Source organism: Anguilla anguilla, chromosome 15, assembly GCF_013347855.1.
Source record: "Anguilla anguilla isolate fAngAng1 chromosome 15, fAngAng1.pri, whole genome shotgun sequence".
In the NCBI taxonomy this organism is placed as follows: Eukaryota; Metazoa; Chordata; class Actinopteri; order Anguilliformes; family Anguillidae; genus Anguilla; species Anguilla anguilla.
The window spans coordinates 328,596-350,036 of NC_049215.1; the positions used below are offsets into that span (position 1 = coordinate 328,596).

General features: G+C 46.8%; 1 protein-coding gene across 2 annotated transcripts in view; it reads right to left on the minus strand.

Moving 5' to 3' along the window:
* cwc22 (CWC22 spliceosome associated protein homolog) overlaps positions 1 to 21,441 on the minus strand; it is a 37,000-nt gene that overhangs the window by 6,559 nt on the left and 9,000 nt on the right. For both annotated transcript variants that reach the window (XM_035393578.1, XM_035393577.1), the window contains exons 8-20: positions 20,475 to 20,643; positions 18,086 to 18,139; positions 15,805 to 15,940; positions 15,272 to 15,478; positions 14,492 to 14,554; positions 13,981 to 14,079; positions 13,163 to 13,247; positions 9,854 to 9,914; positions 3,605 to 3,682; positions 3,255 to 3,407; positions 2,955 to 3,082; positions 2,721 to 2,822; positions 2,454 to 2,641 (exon numbers count right to left, since the gene is read on the minus strand). In XM_035393578.1, coding sequence (XP_035249469.1) covers positions 2,454 to 2,641; positions 2,721 to 2,822; positions 2,955 to 3,082; positions 3,255 to 3,407; positions 3,605 to 3,682; positions 9,854 to 9,914; positions 13,163 to 13,247; positions 13,981 to 14,079; positions 14,492 to 14,554; positions 15,272 to 15,478; positions 15,805 to 15,940; positions 18,086 to 18,139; positions 20,475 to 20,643 — 1,523 coding nt within the window. The remainder of the gene's footprint in view (positions 1 to 2,453; positions 2,642 to 2,720; positions 2,823 to 2,954; positions 3,083 to 3,254; positions 3,408 to 3,604; positions 3,683 to 9,853; positions 9,915 to 13,162; positions 13,248 to 13,980; positions 14,080 to 14,491; positions 14,555 to 15,271; positions 15,479 to 15,804; positions 15,941 to 18,085; positions 18,140 to 20,474; positions 20,644 to 21,441) is intronic.

The following is a 21,441-nucleotide window of genomic DNA, read 5'->3' on the forward strand; positions in this document are numbered from 1 at the left end:
GTCCGCAAGTCGCAAATCTTGAAATCGCGTTAGGAGGCAAAAAAAGGTTTTTTAAATTTTTTTTTTTTTTTTTACTGTTTTCCTTTTTTTCATATTATGAAAGTTAAAGTGTTGAAGAAGTCACTCAATAGAATAAACAACATTTTTAGGGTCACTAAATACTTATAATTTGTCAGCAAAGTCGGCTTGTTTTAGTGATTCTTACAGCCGGGTTTTGGAGGCGTGATGGGGGTGCAGTTTAATTAGCATGTTTGATTTCGTTGGCTATTGTCACTTTGTTTCGGTCAAGCCACCGCCCATAAATAAAGCCGTGTGGTAGAAGCCTATGTTTGTTTACTCTGTGAGGTTGCTACAATGGTGGACGCTCAATCAGTAGGTGAGAGTATAAGCTTTCTAACGATGTATAACATGTCTAATTTTGCTTTTGGAATAGCGTTTTATAGGTTAGCGTAACCGAACATTTTCTTACCATGGCATTCGCTCTATATATGGTAGCATTAAAAGACGTTGCACCTAACGAAACGTTGTCAACGATTTTTCATAATTCCTTGGAAAATACCATTATTATTGAGGACTTCTGGGCATAGCTAAGCCATATGTTTGCTGATAGACCTATCTGACATCGTTTTCTAGAGCAAAACAGAAGCGGATAGAACTGTCATTGATTTGTCTCCATCTACTGAACATAGATAAGATTTCATCATTGCAATGTAAGTATTACTGCTCAAAATATTTCGGTTATATACGTTATTTTAGAAATTGAGTGTCTTTAAATAGGTTAGTGGTATTATGTAATGTGGATATTTCACACTGTAATGTAAGCGTTAGTTAGTAGTGTAATAGTTTTTGTGACGCATACAACAGTGATGAGGAGAGTGCTGAAACACTGCCAAAACGTGGTGGACGGCTGAAAATTGTTTTCATATCGTCCCATTCCCATACAAGAAAACATAGGAGTGTACAGAGTATAGAAATACATACAAGAGTTAATTATTACACATTTAGGTACTGTGCAGCATTGTGTGACTATAATTTTGTATTATGTTTAAATTATATCTATGTTTCATCTTAAACCTTCATAAGGGGCTCATATGCTTTACAATGGACAAAAAGCATTATATTCCTTTTTGGAGAGATTTTGGATTTGTTTCTGGACCCTTAGCTATTTTAGACCAGTGTTAATAATTTAGACATTTTGGGTAGATTTGGAGATGCTGGGTACACTGCTTAGTTTATGCTTCATAGATCTTTAGTAGTTCTACATATCCACCCTTAGATTTTATGAACTTGTGGTCAAGAAGTTTTTGATCCAGGACATGTATACTTTAACCCGTAATCTCCCAGTATTTCATTGCAAACTAAAAAAGGAGTAAATTCATTTTTGATTTTTTGCCTTGACCATTGCATTTGTGGCACTTTATTTCTTACAAAATTATGAATATAAAGTAATCTAAGCTAGTATTATAAATGGTACAAATATATTGCTTCATTTAAAACATTTTTCTAGTCTCTGTGGTGTTCACATCTGGAGTTATAAAGCTTCAAATAGGGTAATCCCTAAATGGGCAAGGATTGACAGGTACTCTAGTGGGGGAGTGGTTGGGGTGGAGTTAACTAGCTATTGTTCCCACCCATTATCTCCCTGTGAGAAGTGTGAAAAGTTCAAGATCTTTCAAGGGGATTTTCTCTGATACTTGATTTTAGGAGTACCAACATGCAAATAAGCATATCTTCTTCAACTATTTTCAGATTTCAACGTATGAAACATCATTTGAAAGTTTATAATCTGCACTTTCATAATCTGTGAAAAACTGAAAAATGACCTTGCCCTACTTGAGGACCAAAACACCAGCACCGGTCACATTTGGTTACGTAGGCTAAAGGAAATAGTAAAAATGACTTGGCTACCGAAAAAACTTCAGAGGAGGATTATTTTATGGTCGTCTAGTGCAGCTGTAAATAGCACACGCCATAACGAAATCACTACGAAATGGGATGCCAGCATTTTCTGACTTCGCACAGGTGGACCGTGGACGATGAGTCGGAGCCACAATGTCAAGGCCAAGAGGCGCCACCTCCCACCACGGTGACCATAGACTGTAGCCCGTACTGTAGCTTAGTCCTCCACACTAATCAGAAAGTGACACAAACTGTACCTCATTGGTCCACAACAAATATTATAACAGTGCCCAAATTACACAATAAATCATGAAATCGACCCATGGACAGCCACAAGACGAATAAAATACACATATTGTGACTATTTGTTCTTGTGAGAAAAAATTATTGACTTTGTATTTTGACCGCATTTGTACTGTAGACTTACATGGAAACCAGATATGAAAACACCTATACTGGAGCCAACCGCAGTGGTGCTAGTGAGCAACCAGGAACAACAAGACCAGGAAATGAGCTTCAAAAACGAAGTCTGGTTTTGGCCGCTTGGTCAGTACCTGAGCTGCTGCTGGAGGAGTCTGACTGGCTAGAGGAGTCAGAGCTGCTCTCGCTGTCGCTGCTGCTCTCGCTGTCCGAGGAGGAAGAGGAGGAGTCGGAAGAGGAGGAGTCTGAGTCCGACGACACCTCCTGGTTCTGCGTCATGATCATTTTGGGGGCGTTCTTGAGGTGCTCGCGAAGCTCATCTCTGCAGGAGAGAGAGAGAGTGTGAGAGCAGCTGAAGCGGGGTCCAGGGGGCATCCCCAGGCGAAGGGTGCAGCACTTACGTAAGACCTCCCAGGCCGATGGAGGTGAAGAAGTTGATGGCAAATCTTGTATTTCTGGGGTTGTCTCGAGGAAAGAGGCCCTCGAAGAAGCACTGCAATGTACTGTAAAACAAAAACAACCGAGGAATCAGTCGTGCCAGGGAACCTCCTCACATCCAGCCAGCTCTTAAAAATGGCGCCTCTTGGATCCACGGCGCAGAACGCTAACCCCAATAGAAGGAGAGCAGGACTCACACATCTTTCAGCCTCTCGTTGAGTTTGGGAAGGCCCATGTAGGCGCACAGCTCCTGAAACAGAATCTTGACAAAGATCCGGCTGGATGACGTAGTCGTGTCTTCGCTGACTTTGATGCACTCCATGACCTGTAGGACAGAAACTGCTGCTCAGCCACGCAATTTAACAGAATGCAAATGCCAAGTGATATTTAAAACACCAACGATCTCAGAACTAAATAAGGTTAAATGGTGCAAGAAAGATGTGAATGCACGGGATAAGTAACAGTCGAGGAACACTGAACATCGGGCCGGTGCTCACACTCCATGGGACGGAATCTGTGTACAGGAGATGCGCAAACATTCTGGCCACATTACGCAGTTTGTTGGTCTCGAGGCGGTGAATGGTCTCGTACTGCTCTTGGAATATGGCTTCGAAACTCTCCATGTACTCTTTCTTCAGCAGACAAAACCTCTGCAAACACAATGCACCAGAAGGCAGATCAGAACGAGGGAACGATGCATGAATGAGAAAGAAAACTGCCACAGTTTTCAAATCTTTCGCGCAATTGTCAAGGAGAAACAGACAGGTCACTGTGTTCCCCATCTTTATTTAACGCAGTCTCTGAAAGACCAGCGCAGCTCTGAGAATGGCATTAGTGCTGAACTCACCCCAGCGAGCAGGCCGAAGAACTTCTCATAGGTCCTCTGCTGGGCACAGCAGTCCAGAATCATGTTGCACAACTCTTTCTGAGGGGACAAACGAGACAACAGCTTTTCATGAGGAGTCAAACTAAACACATCCAGTGTTTCTGAGAGGGCAGACATCAAAGTTAGCTCTGATGTAACAGAGGGGAGGGGGACTGAAGCAGTGCGTTGGGGGTGGACTGAAGCAGTGCGTTAGAGGGGGTGGACTGAAGCAGTGCGTTAGAGGGGGGGGCTGAAGCAGTGCGTTGGGGGTGGACTGAAGCAGTGCGTTGGGGGTGGACTGAAGCAGTGCGTTAGAGGGGGGGGCTGAAGCAGTGCGTTAGAGGGGGGGCTGAAGCAGTGCGTTGGGGGTGGACTGAAGCAGTGCGTTAGAGGGGGGGCTGAAGCAGTGCGTTAGAGGGGGGGACTGAAGCAGTGCTTTAGAGGGGGGAGCTGAAGCAGTGCTTTAGAGGGGGGGGCTGAAGCAGTGCGTTAGAGGGGGGGGGCTGAAGCAGTGCTTTAGAGGGGGGGGCTGAAGCAGTGCGTTAGAGGGGGGGGCTGAAGCAGTGCTTTAGAGGGGGGGGCTGAAGCAGTGCGTTAGGGGGGGGACTGAAGCAGTGCGTTAGAGGGGGGGCTGAAGCAGTGCATTAGAGGGGGGGACTGAAGCAGTGCTTTAGAGGGGGGAGCTGAAGCAGTGCATTGGGGGGGCTGAAGCAGTGCGTTAGAGGGGGGGGGCTGAAGCAGTGCTTTAGAGGGGGGGGCTGAAGCAGTGCGTTAGAGAGGGGGGGCTGAAGCAGTGCTTTAGGGGGGGGGCTGAAGCAGTGCGTTAAAGAGGGGGACTGAAGCAGTGCTTTAGAGGGGGGAGCTGAAGCAGTGCGTTAGAGGGGGGGACTGAAGCAGTGCGTTAGAGGGGGGGCTGAAGCAGTGCATTAGAGGGGGGGACTGAAGCAGTGCTTTAGAGGGGGGAGCTGAAGCAGTGCATTGGGGGGGCTGAAGCAGTGCGTTAGAGAGGGGGGGCTGAAGCAGTGCGTTAGAGGGGGGGACTGAAGCAGTGCTTTAGAGGGGGGAGCTGAAGCAGTGCGTTAGAGAGGGGGAACTGAAGCAGTGCGTTAGAGAGGGGGACTGAAGCAGTGCTTTAGAGGGGGGAGCTGAAGCAGTGCGTTGGGGGGGCTGAAGCAGTGCGTTAGAAAGGGGGGGCTGAAGCAGTGCTTTAGAGGGGGGGCTGAAGCAGTGCTTTAGAGGGGGGAGCTGAAGCAGTGCGTTGGGGGGGGCTGAAGCAGTGCGTTAGAGAGGGGGGGCTGAAGCAGTGCGTTAGAGGGGGGGACTGAAGCAGTGCTTTAGAGGGGGGAGCTGAAGCAGTGCGTTAGAGAGGGGGAACTGAAGCAGTGCGTTAGAGAGGGGGACTGAAGCAGTGCTTTAGAGGGGGGGACTGAAGCAGTGCGTTGGGGGGGCTGAAGCAGTGCGTTGGGGGGGCTGAAGCAGTGCGTTAGAAAGGGGGGGCTGAAGCAGTGCTTTAGAGGGGGGGGCTGAAGCAGTGCTTTAGAGGGGGGGGCTGAAGCAGTGCGTTAGAGAGGGGGACTGAAGCAGTGCTTTAGAGGGGGGGACTGAAGCAGTGCGTTAGAGGGGGGGGCTGAAGCAGTGCTTTAGAGGGGGGGGCTGAAGCAGTGCGTTAGAGGGGGGGACTGAAGCAGTGCGTTAGAGGGGGGGCTGAAGCAGTGCGTTAGCGCTGGGCTGGTAGATTGCGCTATTGGGGCTGTGTGAAGCCGGGCCCATCTGTTCACACCTCCGCCTTAGGAGCTCACACACTCCAGCGGGTGATACAACAGCGGCCATCACCATGGGAGGGGCATGTGATCAGTCCCGCGAACAGCCAAGCCCACCTTTCAAAGGGAGTCACAGCCAGGCCCTCCTTTCAAAGGGAGTCACAGTCAGGCCCTCCTTTCAAAGGGAGTCACAGCCAAGCCCTCCTTTCAAACGAGGTCACAGCCAGGCCCTCCTTTCAAAGGGAGTCACAGTCAGGCCCTCCTTTCAAAGGGAGTCACAGCCAAGCCCTCCTTTCAAAGGGAGTCACAGCCAGGCCCTCCTTTCAAAGGGAGTCAGTCAGGCCCTCCTTTCCAAGGGAGTCACAGCCAGGCCCACCTTTCAAAGGGAGTCACAGTCAGGCCCTCCTTTCAAAGGGAGTCACAGTCAGGCCCTCCTTTCAAAGGGAGTCACAGCCAGGCCCTCCTTTCAAAGGGACTCACAGCCAGGCCCTCCTTTCAAAGGGAGTCACAGCCAGGCCCTCCTTTCAAAGGGAGTCACAGCCAAGCCCTCCTTTCAAAGGGAGTCACAGTCAGGCCCTCCTTTCAAAGGGAGTCACAGCCAGGCCCTCCTTTCAAAGGGAGTCACAGCCAGGCCCTCCTTTCAAAGGGAGTCACAGCCAGGCCCACCTTTCAGGAGTCAGTGACACAGCTTCAGTAGTTGGGTTTAGAGATGGGGAGGTGCTTGCAACTACAAGCTGTAACTGGGAAAGATGATTGTGCTATAGCCTGAATCTGCGTACTCAGCATCTGTTCCACTACAGCACGGCTGGCCAAACTTGCATTAAAATAAGCAAACATTTCAAACCCATGAACGGTGTGCAGTGAATTCGCTGTGTACCCAAACAGCTCAATGGATCTATAAAGTGGTGAGCAAGACTAAAAGTACCAGGGGAGGTCAAGGGTCCCTGCTGAACGCCCAGCAGGCCTGTCTCTGCCCCAAACCCGCTCAAACCACCAGAACAAGCTCCACCCCCCCAGAGACTCACTGCAGGCTCAGACACGGCCCCGCACAACTCCCAGAATGCACTGGGCTCATTACCATTTCTGCACAAAACGGCACCAGACAACAAGCAAAAACAAGTCCCACAAGTCCACCAGTGTGTCAAATCACTATTCTTACATGAAGGGGGAAAAATTCTATCCTTTCAAAAAGGTATTCTGACAATAGGAAGACAACCCTATTTGCATTTACTGTCACAGTGCATAACACACTCATCTGGGGAAGGGTCAAAGTGCCGGAACATTGGTTCTCTTACTGACAGGCTCAATGTGTTTGAACACTGACAATTTAAAATGCAAATAAACTGAAGTTTCGCCCCTTCCCCCTCCCTGTCTGACCCAAGGTCCAAACAGCACCAGCTGATGGGACACGTTCGGTGGCCTGGCTCCGGTCCAGAAGAACACGGCTCATATCTACCACCGTGGGTCGATCCTGGACGGGTTGAACAGGACTGTCGCCCGTCTAAGTTTGCCACGGTTTTCAGAGAGGTGGACGGCAGCACTGTCCTCAGCTTAGCGCTTGTGATGCCACGAAGAAAGCAGAGCTGGTCTAATGCCGGGATGAGAAGCCTTTAATGGAGAGCACGCTGCTCAGCAGCTGCTCTTTCTAAAAAGTGGCTTAAGTATAATGCCCTCCATTTGCTACCCATTAGCACAGCACAGAACGGATGGAAGGGTTTATACCTCTTAACTCACTTTAATTCTCCAAGGCCAGGAAGCGCTGACTGGTTTGCAGAAGTGCGCAGCAGGGTAACAGCTAAAGGATAGGCACCCTGGGACATGTGGTGTAATCGTGTGGAGAGATGTTCCACAGATATTTACAGTATCCTTCAAAACCACATTTTCCGCATTTATGTGCGAGCCTATTCAATGCCTCTCAATGTGTGTAGAAATTATTTTTACCGGCTGAGATTTAACAGGGCTAGGTTCAGATTTAACAGGGCCATACTGGCCCCAAAGGAATTCCATAATGCAAAAGGAGATGCATGTTGATTGCTATGACATTTTATTCTAGTTTGTTCAGCCTGTTAACATTTCTGATCATAAGTACACTTTTTTTTTTCCTACAAACTATATACTAAGTTTACAAAGGAATCCGTTTCATCTCTGCAGTTTTTACATATAATTTCCCAGAAATGTGTTCACCTGTAACATAAAAATGCGGCTATTACAGCAAATAGATTTTGTGCACAAACATTTGACTTTCAGGCAAATTTCACATTGCTTCTTGTCAGAAAGGTTGATCTCCAAACCAGTTTACTGTGTTTCAGTTTGACAGCATACATTTAAAAACCTGATATCCATTAGGGCTACATTTTAAATAGCATTTTATATGACTGAATATGAAGTTGTTTTTAAAAAATACGTTGGAAAGCAAATTCTGTATATTAAGCTCTTGTCATTAATTTAACACCAGTCTACTGCCTTCCTGCATTACGAGTATCCGAGTTCTACAAATCTCCCACACATCCAGTTCAGGCCCTGGTCCCCCCCAAACCGTTTCAGAAAAGGCAGAGACGTTTAAGAAACGGGAAACTGTCAAGGCAGCACAGATGTCAAACAATTGGCACAAATGCCCAAAATGTCAATCAATCAGCATCCGGTTGCTTGGTGACTGAAGTATCACCTCTGTTCCCTCCCCAGGCACAGCGGCGTAGCGTCACAAGGGCGGTTACACAACCCAAAATGCACCAGCTGGTCTGCTGCGGAGCCGGCACACGGCGCCGCACCGGGAGCCCGGAAACAGCCTGCACCGCCGCCCCACAGCAGGCGCCGCACACTACCCTACTCACCTACTCAGCCCTCACTCTCCCACAGGCACCAATGACCTTCAGACACAAGGTCATTCAGCCAGCTTCCCCACAACATGCTACTATAGCGCCTTCTAGTGGCGGAAGCCAGTTCTGCCAAACCACACTTACGGAGGCCATGATATCGCTGGTTATAATATTTCTGGTTTATTAGCCTTGTAACCAAGTTCTCTTTATTAGTTTTCTCATCCCCTTATAAACAGAAGGGAAAATAGGAGTGAACAAGACAATACCCACTCACACCTGTGCTCTTATTTCATTAGTCAGCCCAATAATTACATGACCTGAAATTTTAGCCAATTTCCTCATATACCCAGGAATGACAGCTGGTAAACTTTGTGTTCTGACATTTAAATATTTTACTATGGTCTACTCAATGGTTAAACTAGTTTTGTTGTAATCAACTAAATTGGGCCAGGGGTAGCTGGTTGCAAAAATGACCTTCACACACACACACAGGCACTAAAGGCACTAAAAGAATGGAACTGACAACCCCCAACCTAACGCAGTGTGTAGTAATCCAGTGCACTACAAACCCGCATACCCTCAGTCTCAATCCTGCATCCACCAGAGTGCAGCTCCATTCCACGGGACAGACGAGCGCACGTTCCGTGCTCTCTACATACAAGCTCTCTGCCATCATTGTTTACACGCGCAAGTTTCGCCGCCAACCCCGCTTATTGCCAGCTTTAGCCTACAATTTTCAGCACAATGCTGGAGCATAGTTTTATGATGTCATTTTTCTTTCAATTTTAAATAATTAACTTGACTATCTGTAATCTACATTACAAAATTAAGTGAAAACACTTAGTGTCCATAACATTAGTGGGGTACTTGGTTTTACCGTAAAAACTGTCATGTGTCAAGGTGAAATTATACTTCTTTAATATAAATGGGCCTCTGTGTCACATTTTGTTTTCCTGAGAGGAATACTCAAATTCTCCAGTACTGTACATCATGCTGGACAAGAGCATCAGAAATGTGAATGTAATGTAATATGGTGATGTAATGTAATGGTGTAATGTTGTAATTGTAATATGGTAATGCAATGATGTGATGTAATGTTGCAATTTAATGACGCAATATAATGTAATGTAATGACGTAATGTAATATGGTAGCGTAACAATGTTGTAATGTAATGATGTAATGTAATGTAATATGACTTAAGATAATGTAATGATGTGATGTAATGTTGTAATGTAATGATGTAATGTAAAATGGTTATGTTATGTTGTAATGTAATGATGTAATCTAATGCTGCTACGAATGTAGGTCCCCCATGGTAAAGCTGCCAGTTAAGAAACCAAAAAACTCTTTAACCCTCTTAAACAAACACTTACAAGCAACACGGCTTCAGTAAAGTGCTTTATGCTGTGAAATGACAGTGCCTTGCAAGCAGCCGCTGAGGCTAAGAAATGCTATCACAGCTAGGCCAGGAGCCATGCTAGAACAGCTAGACCAGAGGATGTGCTAACAGCTAGGACAGCGGACGTGCTAACACAGCTAGGACAGCGGACGTGCTAACACAGCTAGGACAGCGGACGTGCTAACACAGCTAGGACAGCGGACGTGCTAACACAGCTAGGACAGTGGACGTACTAACAGAGCAGGGTAAACGTACCGTTTGGTTCTCAGGGAAGTCCATCTTTATTAACTTGTGAGCACATTCTTCAAAATCCAAGCTGTGGAAACAAAATTAAACATGATAATTTAATCATATGCCTTATGAGCACCACTTATGTACACACATTTGCAATTCATCACAACAGTAATTTTTCCTATAATTTTTCCAGTCATTCACAAAACCTCTTAAATTATAATTACTTTTGTTCTTAAAAATGCCCCTACATGGGATTCATGATGCATGTGCAGACCTTTTGTGCATATCCCAGGTGTATGAGATGATGAATGCTCGGTTTGTAAATTTTATGTGCAATCCTCTTCATATGATTAGCATAAGGAAACAGCCATGAACAAATCCAGATAAGACAAAAATGACGAATGTGGAAATGTTTGCCCAAACATTGTTACACAGTTTACACTCAAACGGGTTTGTGAATGAGGCCCATTCTGCATGTCTGCACACTTCCCAGCCTGTGCCCCAACCCCCCAACCTTTTCCAGCCATCACAAGCAAATCAATACAACACAAACTGCAGCCTTGCTGTACAGACCATACGCTTCCTCATGCCATTTTACTGTCAAACACGCTGACAAATACATTTTCCCCCACAATGCGTTTCTCCTCATGTTCCACCAGCACTAATGCAGTCTAACTCAGTGAGCTAAGGGCCTGTGTGGCTAATCAATTTAGCTGGGACAGGCTATGGGCCTATGCTGGGGCTAATCGATTCAGCACAGCTGAGACAGGCTACGGGCCTTTGCTGGGGCTAATCGATTCAGCACAGCTGTGACAGGCTATGGGCCTGTGCTGGGGCTTATCGATTCAGCACAGCTGAGAGGCTATGGGCCTGTGCTGGACATGTCAGCGGGGCTAATCGATTCAACACAGCTGAGAGGCTATGGGCCTGTGCTGGACAGGTTAGTGGGGCTAATCGATTCAGCACAGCTGAGAGGCTATGGGCCTGTGCTGGACAGGTTAGTGGGGCTAATCGATTCAGCACAGCTGAGAGGCTATGGGCCTGTGCTGGACAGGTTAGTGGGGCTAATCGATTCAGCACAGCTGAGAGGCTATGGCGTACCTCTGGAGAAGAGCTGGGCGAGTTAGCGCTCTGCACAGCACATTACATCCCCATAGGTTACAGGAACAGTGACTACAGTGACAACCCTCAGACTACAGTACAACACACCCCATTCCACCCCTCAGACTACAGTACAACACACTCCATTACACCCCTCAGACTACAGTACAACACACTCCATTACACCCCTCAGACTACAGTACAACACACCCCCATTCCACCCCTCAGACTACAGTACAACACACCCCCATTCCACCCCTCAGACTACAGTACAACACACCCCATTACACCCCTCAGACTACAGTACAACACACCCCATTACACCCCTCAGACTACAGTACAACACACTCCATTACACCCCTCAGACAACACACCCCATTACAGCCCTCAGACTACAGTACAACACCTCATTACACCCTCAGACTAAAGCACAACACACCCCATTACACCCCTCAGACTACAGTACAACACACCCGATTCCACCCCTCAGACTACAGTACAACACACCCCATTACACACCTCAGATTACAGCACAACACACCCCATTACAGCTCTCAGCCTACAGTACAACACACCCTATTACAGCTCTCAGCCTACAGTACAACACACCCCATTACAGCTCTCAGCCTACAGTACAACACACCCCATTACACCCCTCAGCCTACAGTACAACACACCCCATTACACCCCTCAGACTACAGTAAACACACCCCATTACACCCCTCAGACTACAGTACAACACCTCATTACACCCCTCAGACTAAAGCACAACACACCCCATTACACCCCTCAGACTACAGTACAACACACCCCATTACACCCCTCAGACTACAGTACAACACACCCCATTACACCCCTCAGACTACAGTACAACACACCCCATTACACCCCTCAGACTACAGTACAACACCTCATTACACCCCTCAGACTAAAGCACAACACACCCCATTACACCCCTCAGACTACAGTACAACACACCCCATTACAGCTCTCAGCCTACAGTACAACACACCCCATTACAGCTCTCAGCCTACAGTACAACACACCCCATTACACCCCTCAGCCTACAGTACAACACACCCCATTACACCCCTCAGACTACAGTACAACACACCCCATTACACCCCTCAGACTACAGTACAACACCTCATTACACCCCTCAGACTAAAGCACAACACACCCCATTACACCCCTCAGACTACAGTACAACACACCCCATTACACCCCTCAGACTACAGTACAACACACCCCATTACACCCCTCAGACTACAGTACAACACACCCCATTACACCCCTCAGACTACAGTACAACACCTCATTACACCCCTCAGACTAAAGCACAACACACCCCATTACACCCCTCAGACTACAGTACAACACACCCCATTACACCCCTCAGCCTACAGTACAACACACCCCATTACACCCCTCAGACTACAGCACAACACACCCCATTACAGCTCTCAGACTACAGTACAACACCTCATTACACCCCTCAGACTAAAGCACAACACACCCCATTACACCCCTCAGACTACAGTACAACACACCCCATTACACCCCTCAGACTACAGTACAACACACCCCATTACACCCCTCAGACTACAGTACAACACACCCCATTACACCCCTCAGACTACAGTACAACACCTCATTACACCCCTCAGACTAAAGCACAACACACCCCATTACACCCCTCAGACTACAGTACAACACACCCCATTACACCCCTCAGCCTACAGTACAACACACCCCATTACACCCCTCAGACTACAGCACAACACACCCCATTACAGCTCTCAGACTACAGTACAACACCTCATTACACCCCTCAGACTACAGTACAACACACTTCATTACAGCTCTCAGCCTACAGTACAACACACTCCATTACACCCCTCAGACAACACACCCCATTACACCCCTCAGACTACAGTATAAGTACACCTCTATTTCAGGTTTCCACTGCCAGCCCATTATTTATGGGCCACTCTAAATGTACATGTCTTATTAGGCCACTCTAAAAAGTTATGCGTCTAACCAGTTCCAATGTAAAACTCCAAAAAACGTAAACATGTTTGTCTAATAGGGCAAGAAATTCTTCAGCAGGAACTGAATGTTGACTGAAGGCTCAGTTTAGGCTCGGAGCAGACCTTTACCAGCGCCCTCTAATAACGCCTTCGTGGCCACGTCACAGTCCCTGCTGACACATCTGCGCCACACACACACCTGGACTGGATGGCCAGGTATATCGTGCGACGAAACGCGACCAGGTTCACTTCAGTCTTGTCAAAAATGGTGATCTTCTCTTGATCTGCAAAACAAAAATTAGAGCCAATACAGACCATGAGGGGAGAATGTTGAGGAGAAAGAGTAAACTACTGCAGGTGCATAACATTATCAGCATGAGAATCAGACGAAAATAGTTTAAAACAAACTTATGGGTATCACCCAATCGGCTAAGATCATGGCTGATATGATGACCCAACATTCATGGATCACTGATGCTCTAAATGAAGTGAAAATGTCAAGCTCAAACAGCAGCCCAATCACAGTCAACTGAACATCTTTTAGTACATATTAAATTATCTTTTTTATTTCACCAGTCAAACTCACAAGCAAAGCTATACCACGACTCTTTAGACCCTGCTTCATAATAAAGCATAAAAAATGGACATACTTTGTTACGTAAATAAATTGATACTTTTTCTTTGTAAGTTGACACTGCTCATCTCTTAGCTCCATGTATGCAGATGCTTGGGCTGCAGTGTCATTTGTTTGAGTGCAAAACAGGGAGGCATCAGCACCGGCCAATATCAAAAGGCTAATATCGCTTAATTGACATCGGCTCCACAATGTCCATAGTGTGCATCGCTGAAAATGGCACTTCTCCTGCAGGAGGCTAGTCTCTCGGAGAGTCATTTTGAATCTCTGCGAGGGAGGTTTCCATCCTGTAGCAATTAGCAGTGTGCAGGCCCCTCCCAGAGACTGCAGAACAAGAAGCATGGAGAGAAACACAATTTCACTGCGACACAGTGTGCACATACCGTCTTCGCCCGCCTCTTCCTCCTCGTCGCCCTCTTCTTCATCACTGCCGTCAGCTTCGTCTCCTGAGCCCGAGTCAGAGCTGCCTTCGTCCAGGATCTCTGCACATCAGAGAAATGCAGGGTTCATCAGTATTATGACAATTATTATTACTCCATCTGAAATATCACAATCACGTAAACATTAACGTGTTTCGCTAACCAAGATCAAGATTCATTTTTTTTTTTCTCCACAGTTTAATAACAGAAAAGAGAGCACTGAGGGACAGAACGGCTGAGGCTCAACCCGACAGTGAACTTCGCACGGCGCTCAGTCCCTTACGAGCTCTGTTCAGAATGCCGCCATTCTTTCCGCTAAAAACAGGCAGCATTGTGATGCGTGTGGTGAAAGCATCACGTACTACCCGCTTGATTCAAACTAAAAGTGCAAAAGGGAGAAGAGACGACAGTGAAGCGACCGGTGCTGGAAGCCAACAGCCGCTGCTGGAAGCGTGCGTGCCCAACTTCCCCTCACCCTTTCTGATCGCTTTGTACTTCTCTTCATTCTCCAGAAAGTCAGGGTCCATCTTGAAGACATCTGGGGAAAAAAAGCAGTTGCTTTTAGGGAGCACACATTCTACAGCAATTAAGCCACTGCGAGTGAGATGTACTCAGGGTCAATTTCCCATAACAGCACATTCAATAAGTGTTAGCATTAAGCATTGCCATTATTACGACAATAACTAGCAATAACCGCGACACCCAAACAGTCTCTAATGGACATTTCATTTAATGTACATTAAACACATTTGTCTTTGGAGCCACACAGAGAAAATGGCCACCAAGCAAGCAAAACAAACACTAATAAAAGCTAATACGACCTTGGCATCGGAAGTTCAGTTTACATGACTAAAAGAGTGTTGCAGTTCGTAGCCCTAAAAGTCAGTCAGAATTTTGGAGCCTTGGGTTCCCTTGGCAGATTTCCAATGCTTTTTCTCCACAGGGTTTTCAATTTAGTTAACTGATTAGTTGATTAATACTACTGACTGGCCAGAGATCCTGTGGGGGCAGCTGAGGGGGGGGGGGGCTGCGGGGGGGAGCTTGGGGGGGGTCTGTGGGGGAGCTGAGGGGTGGGGGCTGTGGGGGAAGCTGAGGGGTGGGGGCTGTGGGGGAAGCTGTGGGCTGAGCGATGTGGGCCGGGGGCTGTGGGGGGAGCTGAGGGGTGGGGGCTGTGGGGGAAGCTGAGGGGTGGGGGCTGCGGGCGGAGCTGAGGGGTGGGGGCTGTGGGCAGGGCAGCCCAGGGGGCGGAGCTCACTGAGAACATCCTCCTGGTTGTAGTCGTCCTCCAGAGGAAGCAGGTGTGTGAACTGGTCCTCCTCCTCCACCAGGTCCAGGCCCTCAGGGATAATCGGGTGGTCCTTGAAGCCATCCTTCCTGATGGCGAACATCACCTCTATCATGTACTGCACGCGCTTGTCGATCTCTGACTCGTGCAGGATGTTACGCAGACGCTCGAATATGGCTGCAGAGAAACAATCAATACAACAAGATGACTAGTGAAAAAATTTATAGAAACATGCAGGAGAAAGCAAAGAAAGAATTCAATAAAATACAGAGAAAAAGCATTAACAGCAATTGCTAAAAACAGAAAGGACACATTGAAAGTTAAGGAACCATTATTATAGAACAGCAGATATAAAAAAAGGCTGCAGTGTCCTTCAGAGCTGCATACTGGTGGGATGTCAGTGGCATCAATCAGTCCCGCTACAGGCTGCTTGATACACGCTGGTGGTGGTTGAGGTGAGATTCCCGAAATGAAAGGCGCTATACAAAGGCTGTGGGGCGTACCGTTGATGCCGCGAGGCGAGACCTCGGTCAGCTTCAGGCCGCACTCTTTCAGGAAGCTGATGGCCACCTCCACGCTGTCATCCGTGGGCCGCTCCAGCAGCAGGGTCAGCATCTCCAGACAGAGCACCTCATGGGCCTGGGGTGGAGCATCCACCGCAGAGAACACAAACATTAGGGCTGCCTCCGCTACTGCTAATACCGCCACACACATTCAATCATTAGGGCTGCCTCCGCTACTGCTAATACCGCCACACACTTACATTCAATCATTAGGGTTGCCTCCACTAATGCTAATACTGCCACACACTTACATTCAAACATTAGGGCTGCCTCCACTAATGCTAATACTGCCACACACTTACATTCAATCATTAGGGCTGCCTCCGCTAATGCTAATACCGCCACACGCATTCAATCATTAGGGCTGCCTCCGCTGATGCTAATACCGCCACACGCATTCAATCATTAGGGCTGCCTCCGCTGATGCTAATACCGCCACACGCATTCAATCATTAGGGCTGCCTCCGCTAATGCTAATACTGCCACACGCATTCAATCATTAGGGCTGCCTCCGCTGATGCTAATACCGCCACACGCATTCAATCATTAGGGCTGCCTCCGCTAATGCTAATACCACCACACACATTCAATCATTAGGGCTGCCTCCGCTACTGCTAATACCGCCACACACATTCAAGCATTAGGGCTGCCTCCACTGATGCTAATACCGCCACACACATTCAATCATTAGGGCTGCCTCCGCTACTGCTAATACCGCCACACACATTCAAGCATTAGGGCTGCCTCCGCTACTGCTAATACCGCCACACACATTCAATCATTAGGGCTGCCTCCGCTAATGCTAATACCGCCACACGCATTCAATCATTAGGGCTGCCTCCGCTAATGCTAATACCGCCACACACATTCAATCATAAGGGTTGCCTCCGCTAATGCGAATACTGCCACACACTTACATTCAATCATTAGGGCTGCCTCCGCTAATGCTAATACCGCCACACACATTCAATCATTAGGGCTGCCTCCGTTAATGCTAATACCACCACACACTTACATTCAATCATTAGGGCTGCCTCCACTAATGCTAATACCGCCACAGACTTATGTTTAATCATTAGGGCTGCCTCTGTTACTGCTAATACCGCCACACACTCACATTCAATCATTAGGGCTGCCTCCGCTAATGCTAATACCGCCACACACATTCAATCATTAGGGCTGCCTCCGCTAATGCTAATACCACCATACACATTCAATCATAAGGGCTGCCTCCACTAATGCTAATACCACCACACACTTACATTCAATCATTAGGGCTGCCTCCACTAATGCTAATACCGCCACACACATTCAATCATTAGGGCTGCCTCCGCTAATGCTAATACCGCCACACACTTACATTCAATCATATAGGGCTGCCTCCACTAATGCTAATACCGCCACACACATTCAATCATTAGGGCTGCCTCCACTAATGCTAATACCGCCACTCACATTCAATCATTAGGGCTGCCTCCGTTAATGCTAATACCACCACACACTTACATTCAATCATTAGGGCTGCTTCCGCTAATGCTAATACCGCCACACACATTCAATCATGTTAAAATTAAAATTAAAAACTTTCCAAGTAAAAATCAGTGTTGCATACAAAGAATCTGAGGTGGGAAAAGCATGTAAATTCAACTCATATCGCACGGAAATTAAAGAAAAAACATGAAACGAACCAATATTGTAGCTACCGATATAAAATACTAACTTTATAGACAAAATATTATCGTTATAACCGTGTCAAGAGTGTGAAACATTACTTTAACACGAACATGGGAATTTGAGACATCGACTGACCTTCTATGGCATAGCCTCCAACAGAGCATAAAAAAGTTAGCAGTAAAATTAGTAAAACTGATAAAACTTGGTGGTCATGCAACTTGACCAATAATTTCCCCTGAAATAAGTTTGACTGATGTGACTGGAGGAGATACGTGTCAGAATCTCATCGGTTGATGCACAGATGTTGGGTAACTATAATGCCTAATTATATAATATTTGCATTATAATGTTATTTGATACGTGTCAGCAGCTCATGGGTTGAGGCACAGATGCTGGGTAACTATAATGCCTAATTGCACATTAAGGTTTCTCCTTGTTAGCATGCCTTTCTTCCCACAAAGAAAAAGCACTTATTTTTTCTCAAAACCTGCCACGCGTGTGAATCATCCCCTCATGCGTGTAGGTCAGAGGGACTGCAAACACTTACCACATTCTGATTAATGAGGTGAGCCACAAACTTGGATGCTGTCAGACATTGTTGCTGAAAAAGGAGAAGGAGAAAGGTCTCAGATTCAACTGCAGGTTGTCCTGTTGACGAGTTTGCGGTACTATTGTCCTACCTTGGAATCGAACCTCTGGGTTACAAGACCAACACCTTACCCATTATACTACACTGCCACCCACAGAGAGCAGTAAATGATGAAGAAATTGCAGTTTTGCAGTGACATTGCAGCAAGTACTCTGGCAACGAATTTGCAGTGAACTTGTTGCAGTGGAAATATGCCATGATGAATTTGCAGAGAGCATTTTACAGTGGAATTATGCCGTGATGAATCTGCAGTGAGTATTTTACAGTGGAAATATGCCGTGATGAATTTCCAGTGAGCAAGTTAGTGTGGATTTTGCAGTGAGCACATTAACATTAGTGGGGATTTCACAGGGAGCAGGTTAGTGTGGATTTTGCAGTGAGCGCGTTAGTGGGGATTCTGCAGTGAGCACATTAACATTAGTGGGGATTTTGCAGTGAGCAGGTTAGTGTGGATTTTGCAGTGAACGCGTTAGTGGGGATTCTGCAGTGAGCATGTTAGTGTGGATTTTGCAGTGAGCACGTTAGTGTGGATTTTGCAGTGAGCACGTTAGTGTGGATTTTGCAGTGAACAGGTTAGAGGGGATTTTGCAGTGAGCAAGTTAGTGGGGATTTTGCAGTGAGCATGTTAGTGTGGATTTTGCAGTGAGCACGTTAGTGTGGATTTTGCAGTGAGCACGTTAGTGTGGATTTTGCAGTGAGCAGGTTAGTGTGGATTTTGCAGTGAACGCGTTAGTGGGGATTCTGCAGTGAGCATGTTAGTGTGGATTTTGCAGTGAGCACGTTAGTGTGGATTTTGCAGTGAGCATGTTAGTGTGGATTTTACAGTGAGCACGTTAGTGTGGATTTTGCAGTGAGCACGTTAGTGTGGATTTTGCAGTGAGCAAGTTAGTGGGGATTTTGCAGTGAGCACGTTAGTGGGGATTTTGCAGTGAGCACGTTAGTGGGGATTTTGCAGTGAGCACGTTAGTGGGGATTTTGCAGTGAGCAGGTTAGTGTGGATTTTGCAGTGAGCACGTTAGTGTGGATTTTGCAGTGAGCACGTTAGTGTGGATTTTGCAGTGAGCACGTTAGTGTGGATTTTACAGTGAGCACGTTAGTGTGGATTTTGCAGTGAGCAGGTTAGAGGGGATTTTGCAGTGAGCACGTTAGTGTGGATTTTGCAGTGAGCACGTTAGTGTGGATTTTACAGTGAGCACGTTAGTGTGGATTTTGCAGTGAGCAGGTTAGAGGGGATTTTGCAGTGAGCATGTTAGTGTGGATTTTGCAGTGAGCACGTTAGTGTGGATTTTACAGTGAGCATGTTAGTGTGGATTTTGCAGTGAGCAGGTTAGTGTGGATTTTGCAGTGAACAGGTTAGTGTGGATTTTGCAGTGAGCACGTTAGTGTGGATTTTGCAGTGAGCACGTTAGTGTGGATTTTGCAGTGAGAAGGTTAGAGGGGATTTTGCAGGGAGCAGGTTAGAGGGGATTTTTCAGGGAGCATGTTAGTGTGGATTTTGCAGTGAACAGGTTAGAGGAGATTTTGCAGTGAGCATGTTAGTGTGTATTTTGCAGTGAGCACGTTAGTGTGGATTTTACAGTGAGCACGTTAGTGTGGATTTTGCAGTGAGCAGGTAGTGGGGATTTTACAGTGAGCACATTAGTGTGGATTTTGCAGTGAACAGGTTAGAGGAGATTTTGCAGTGAGCACGTTAGTGTGTATTTTGCAGTGAGCAGGTTAGTGTGGATTTTACAGTGAGCACGTTAGTGTGGATTTTGCAGTGAGCAGGTTAGAGGGGATTTTGCAGTGAACAGGTTAGTGTGGATTTTGCAGTGAGAAGGTTAGTGTGGATTTTGCAGTGAGCAGGTTAGTGTGGATTTTACAGTGAGCACGTTAGTGTGGATTTTGCAGTGAGCAAGTCAGAGGGGATTTTGCAGTGAGCAGGTTAGTGGGGATTTTACAGTGAGCACATTAGTGTGGATTTTGCAGTGAGCAGGTTAGTGTGGATTTTGCAGTGAGCAGGTTAGTGTGGATTTTGCAGTGAGCACATTAGTGTGGATTTTGCAGTGAGCAGGTTAGAGGGGATTTTGCAGTGAGCATGTTAGTGTGGATTTTGCAGTGAGCACATTAGTGTGGATTTTGCAGTGAGCAGGTTAGTGGGGATTTTACAGTGAGCACATTAGTGTGGATTTTACAGTGAGCACGTTAGTGTGGATTTTGCAGTGAGCAGGTTAGAGGGGATTTTACAGTGAGCACGTTAGTGTGGATTTTGCAGTGGAAATCCCTGCAGCGGCTAGCTCTGCCTCACCTTGTCGTTCCTCCTGTAGCCCTTGCGGAAGTTCAGGATGAGTCTCCTCAGAATGAGCTCTCCGATCTGGGGGAACTTGGAGTTGATGATGGACACCACAGCAGCATAGACGTGAGTGAAGATGGGGGATGCACTCTGAGCTTGGAGAACCGACCGAGAGAGGAGCCCCCTGCAGGACAGACACACAAACTGCACCCTCACAGCTCTGAACTACAATATACTGCACAACACACACACACACACACACACACACACACACACACGCGCACACACGCTCTCTCACACACATACACACACAGTGCTATGAACCACACTGCAGGACACACATCATCTCACGTGTATACATGCAAAGCAATGGATGCACTGCCCAACACGTGCACAAGCGTGCACACGCCACTCTGGATCACAATCCATTACACAATACACATGCACATGCACCCCGGAACAAACTGCTCTGGATCACAATGCACTGCACTAAACCACTCTAAAAGCTAAGCAGTAAAAACATTTTATTTTTAAAACAACTCATCAAAAGGCAAAAACACACCAGCTGTGCACTGTTCAGACAGAGACCGAAACAGTTTTGAGTTGCAGAATACGACACCCCGAAGGGCTAGTGCTGTAAGGATGTTCTCTGGAATAGGATTTACCCTGAAGCTAACAGGGCTAGAAATGTAAGGATTCTGTAGATTGAGATTTACCCTGAAGCTAACAGGGCTAGCAATGTAAGGATTCTATGGAGTGAGATTTACCCTGAAGCTAACAGGGCTAGCAATGTAAGGATTCTGTAGATTGAGATTTACCCTGAAGCTAACAGGGCTAGCAATGTAAGGATTCTGTAGATTGAGATTTACCCTGAAGCTAACAGGGCTAGCAATGTAAGGATTCTGTAGAGTGAGATTTACCCTGAAGCTAACAGGGCTAGCAATGTAAGGATTCTGTAGAGTGGGATTTACCCTGAAGCTAA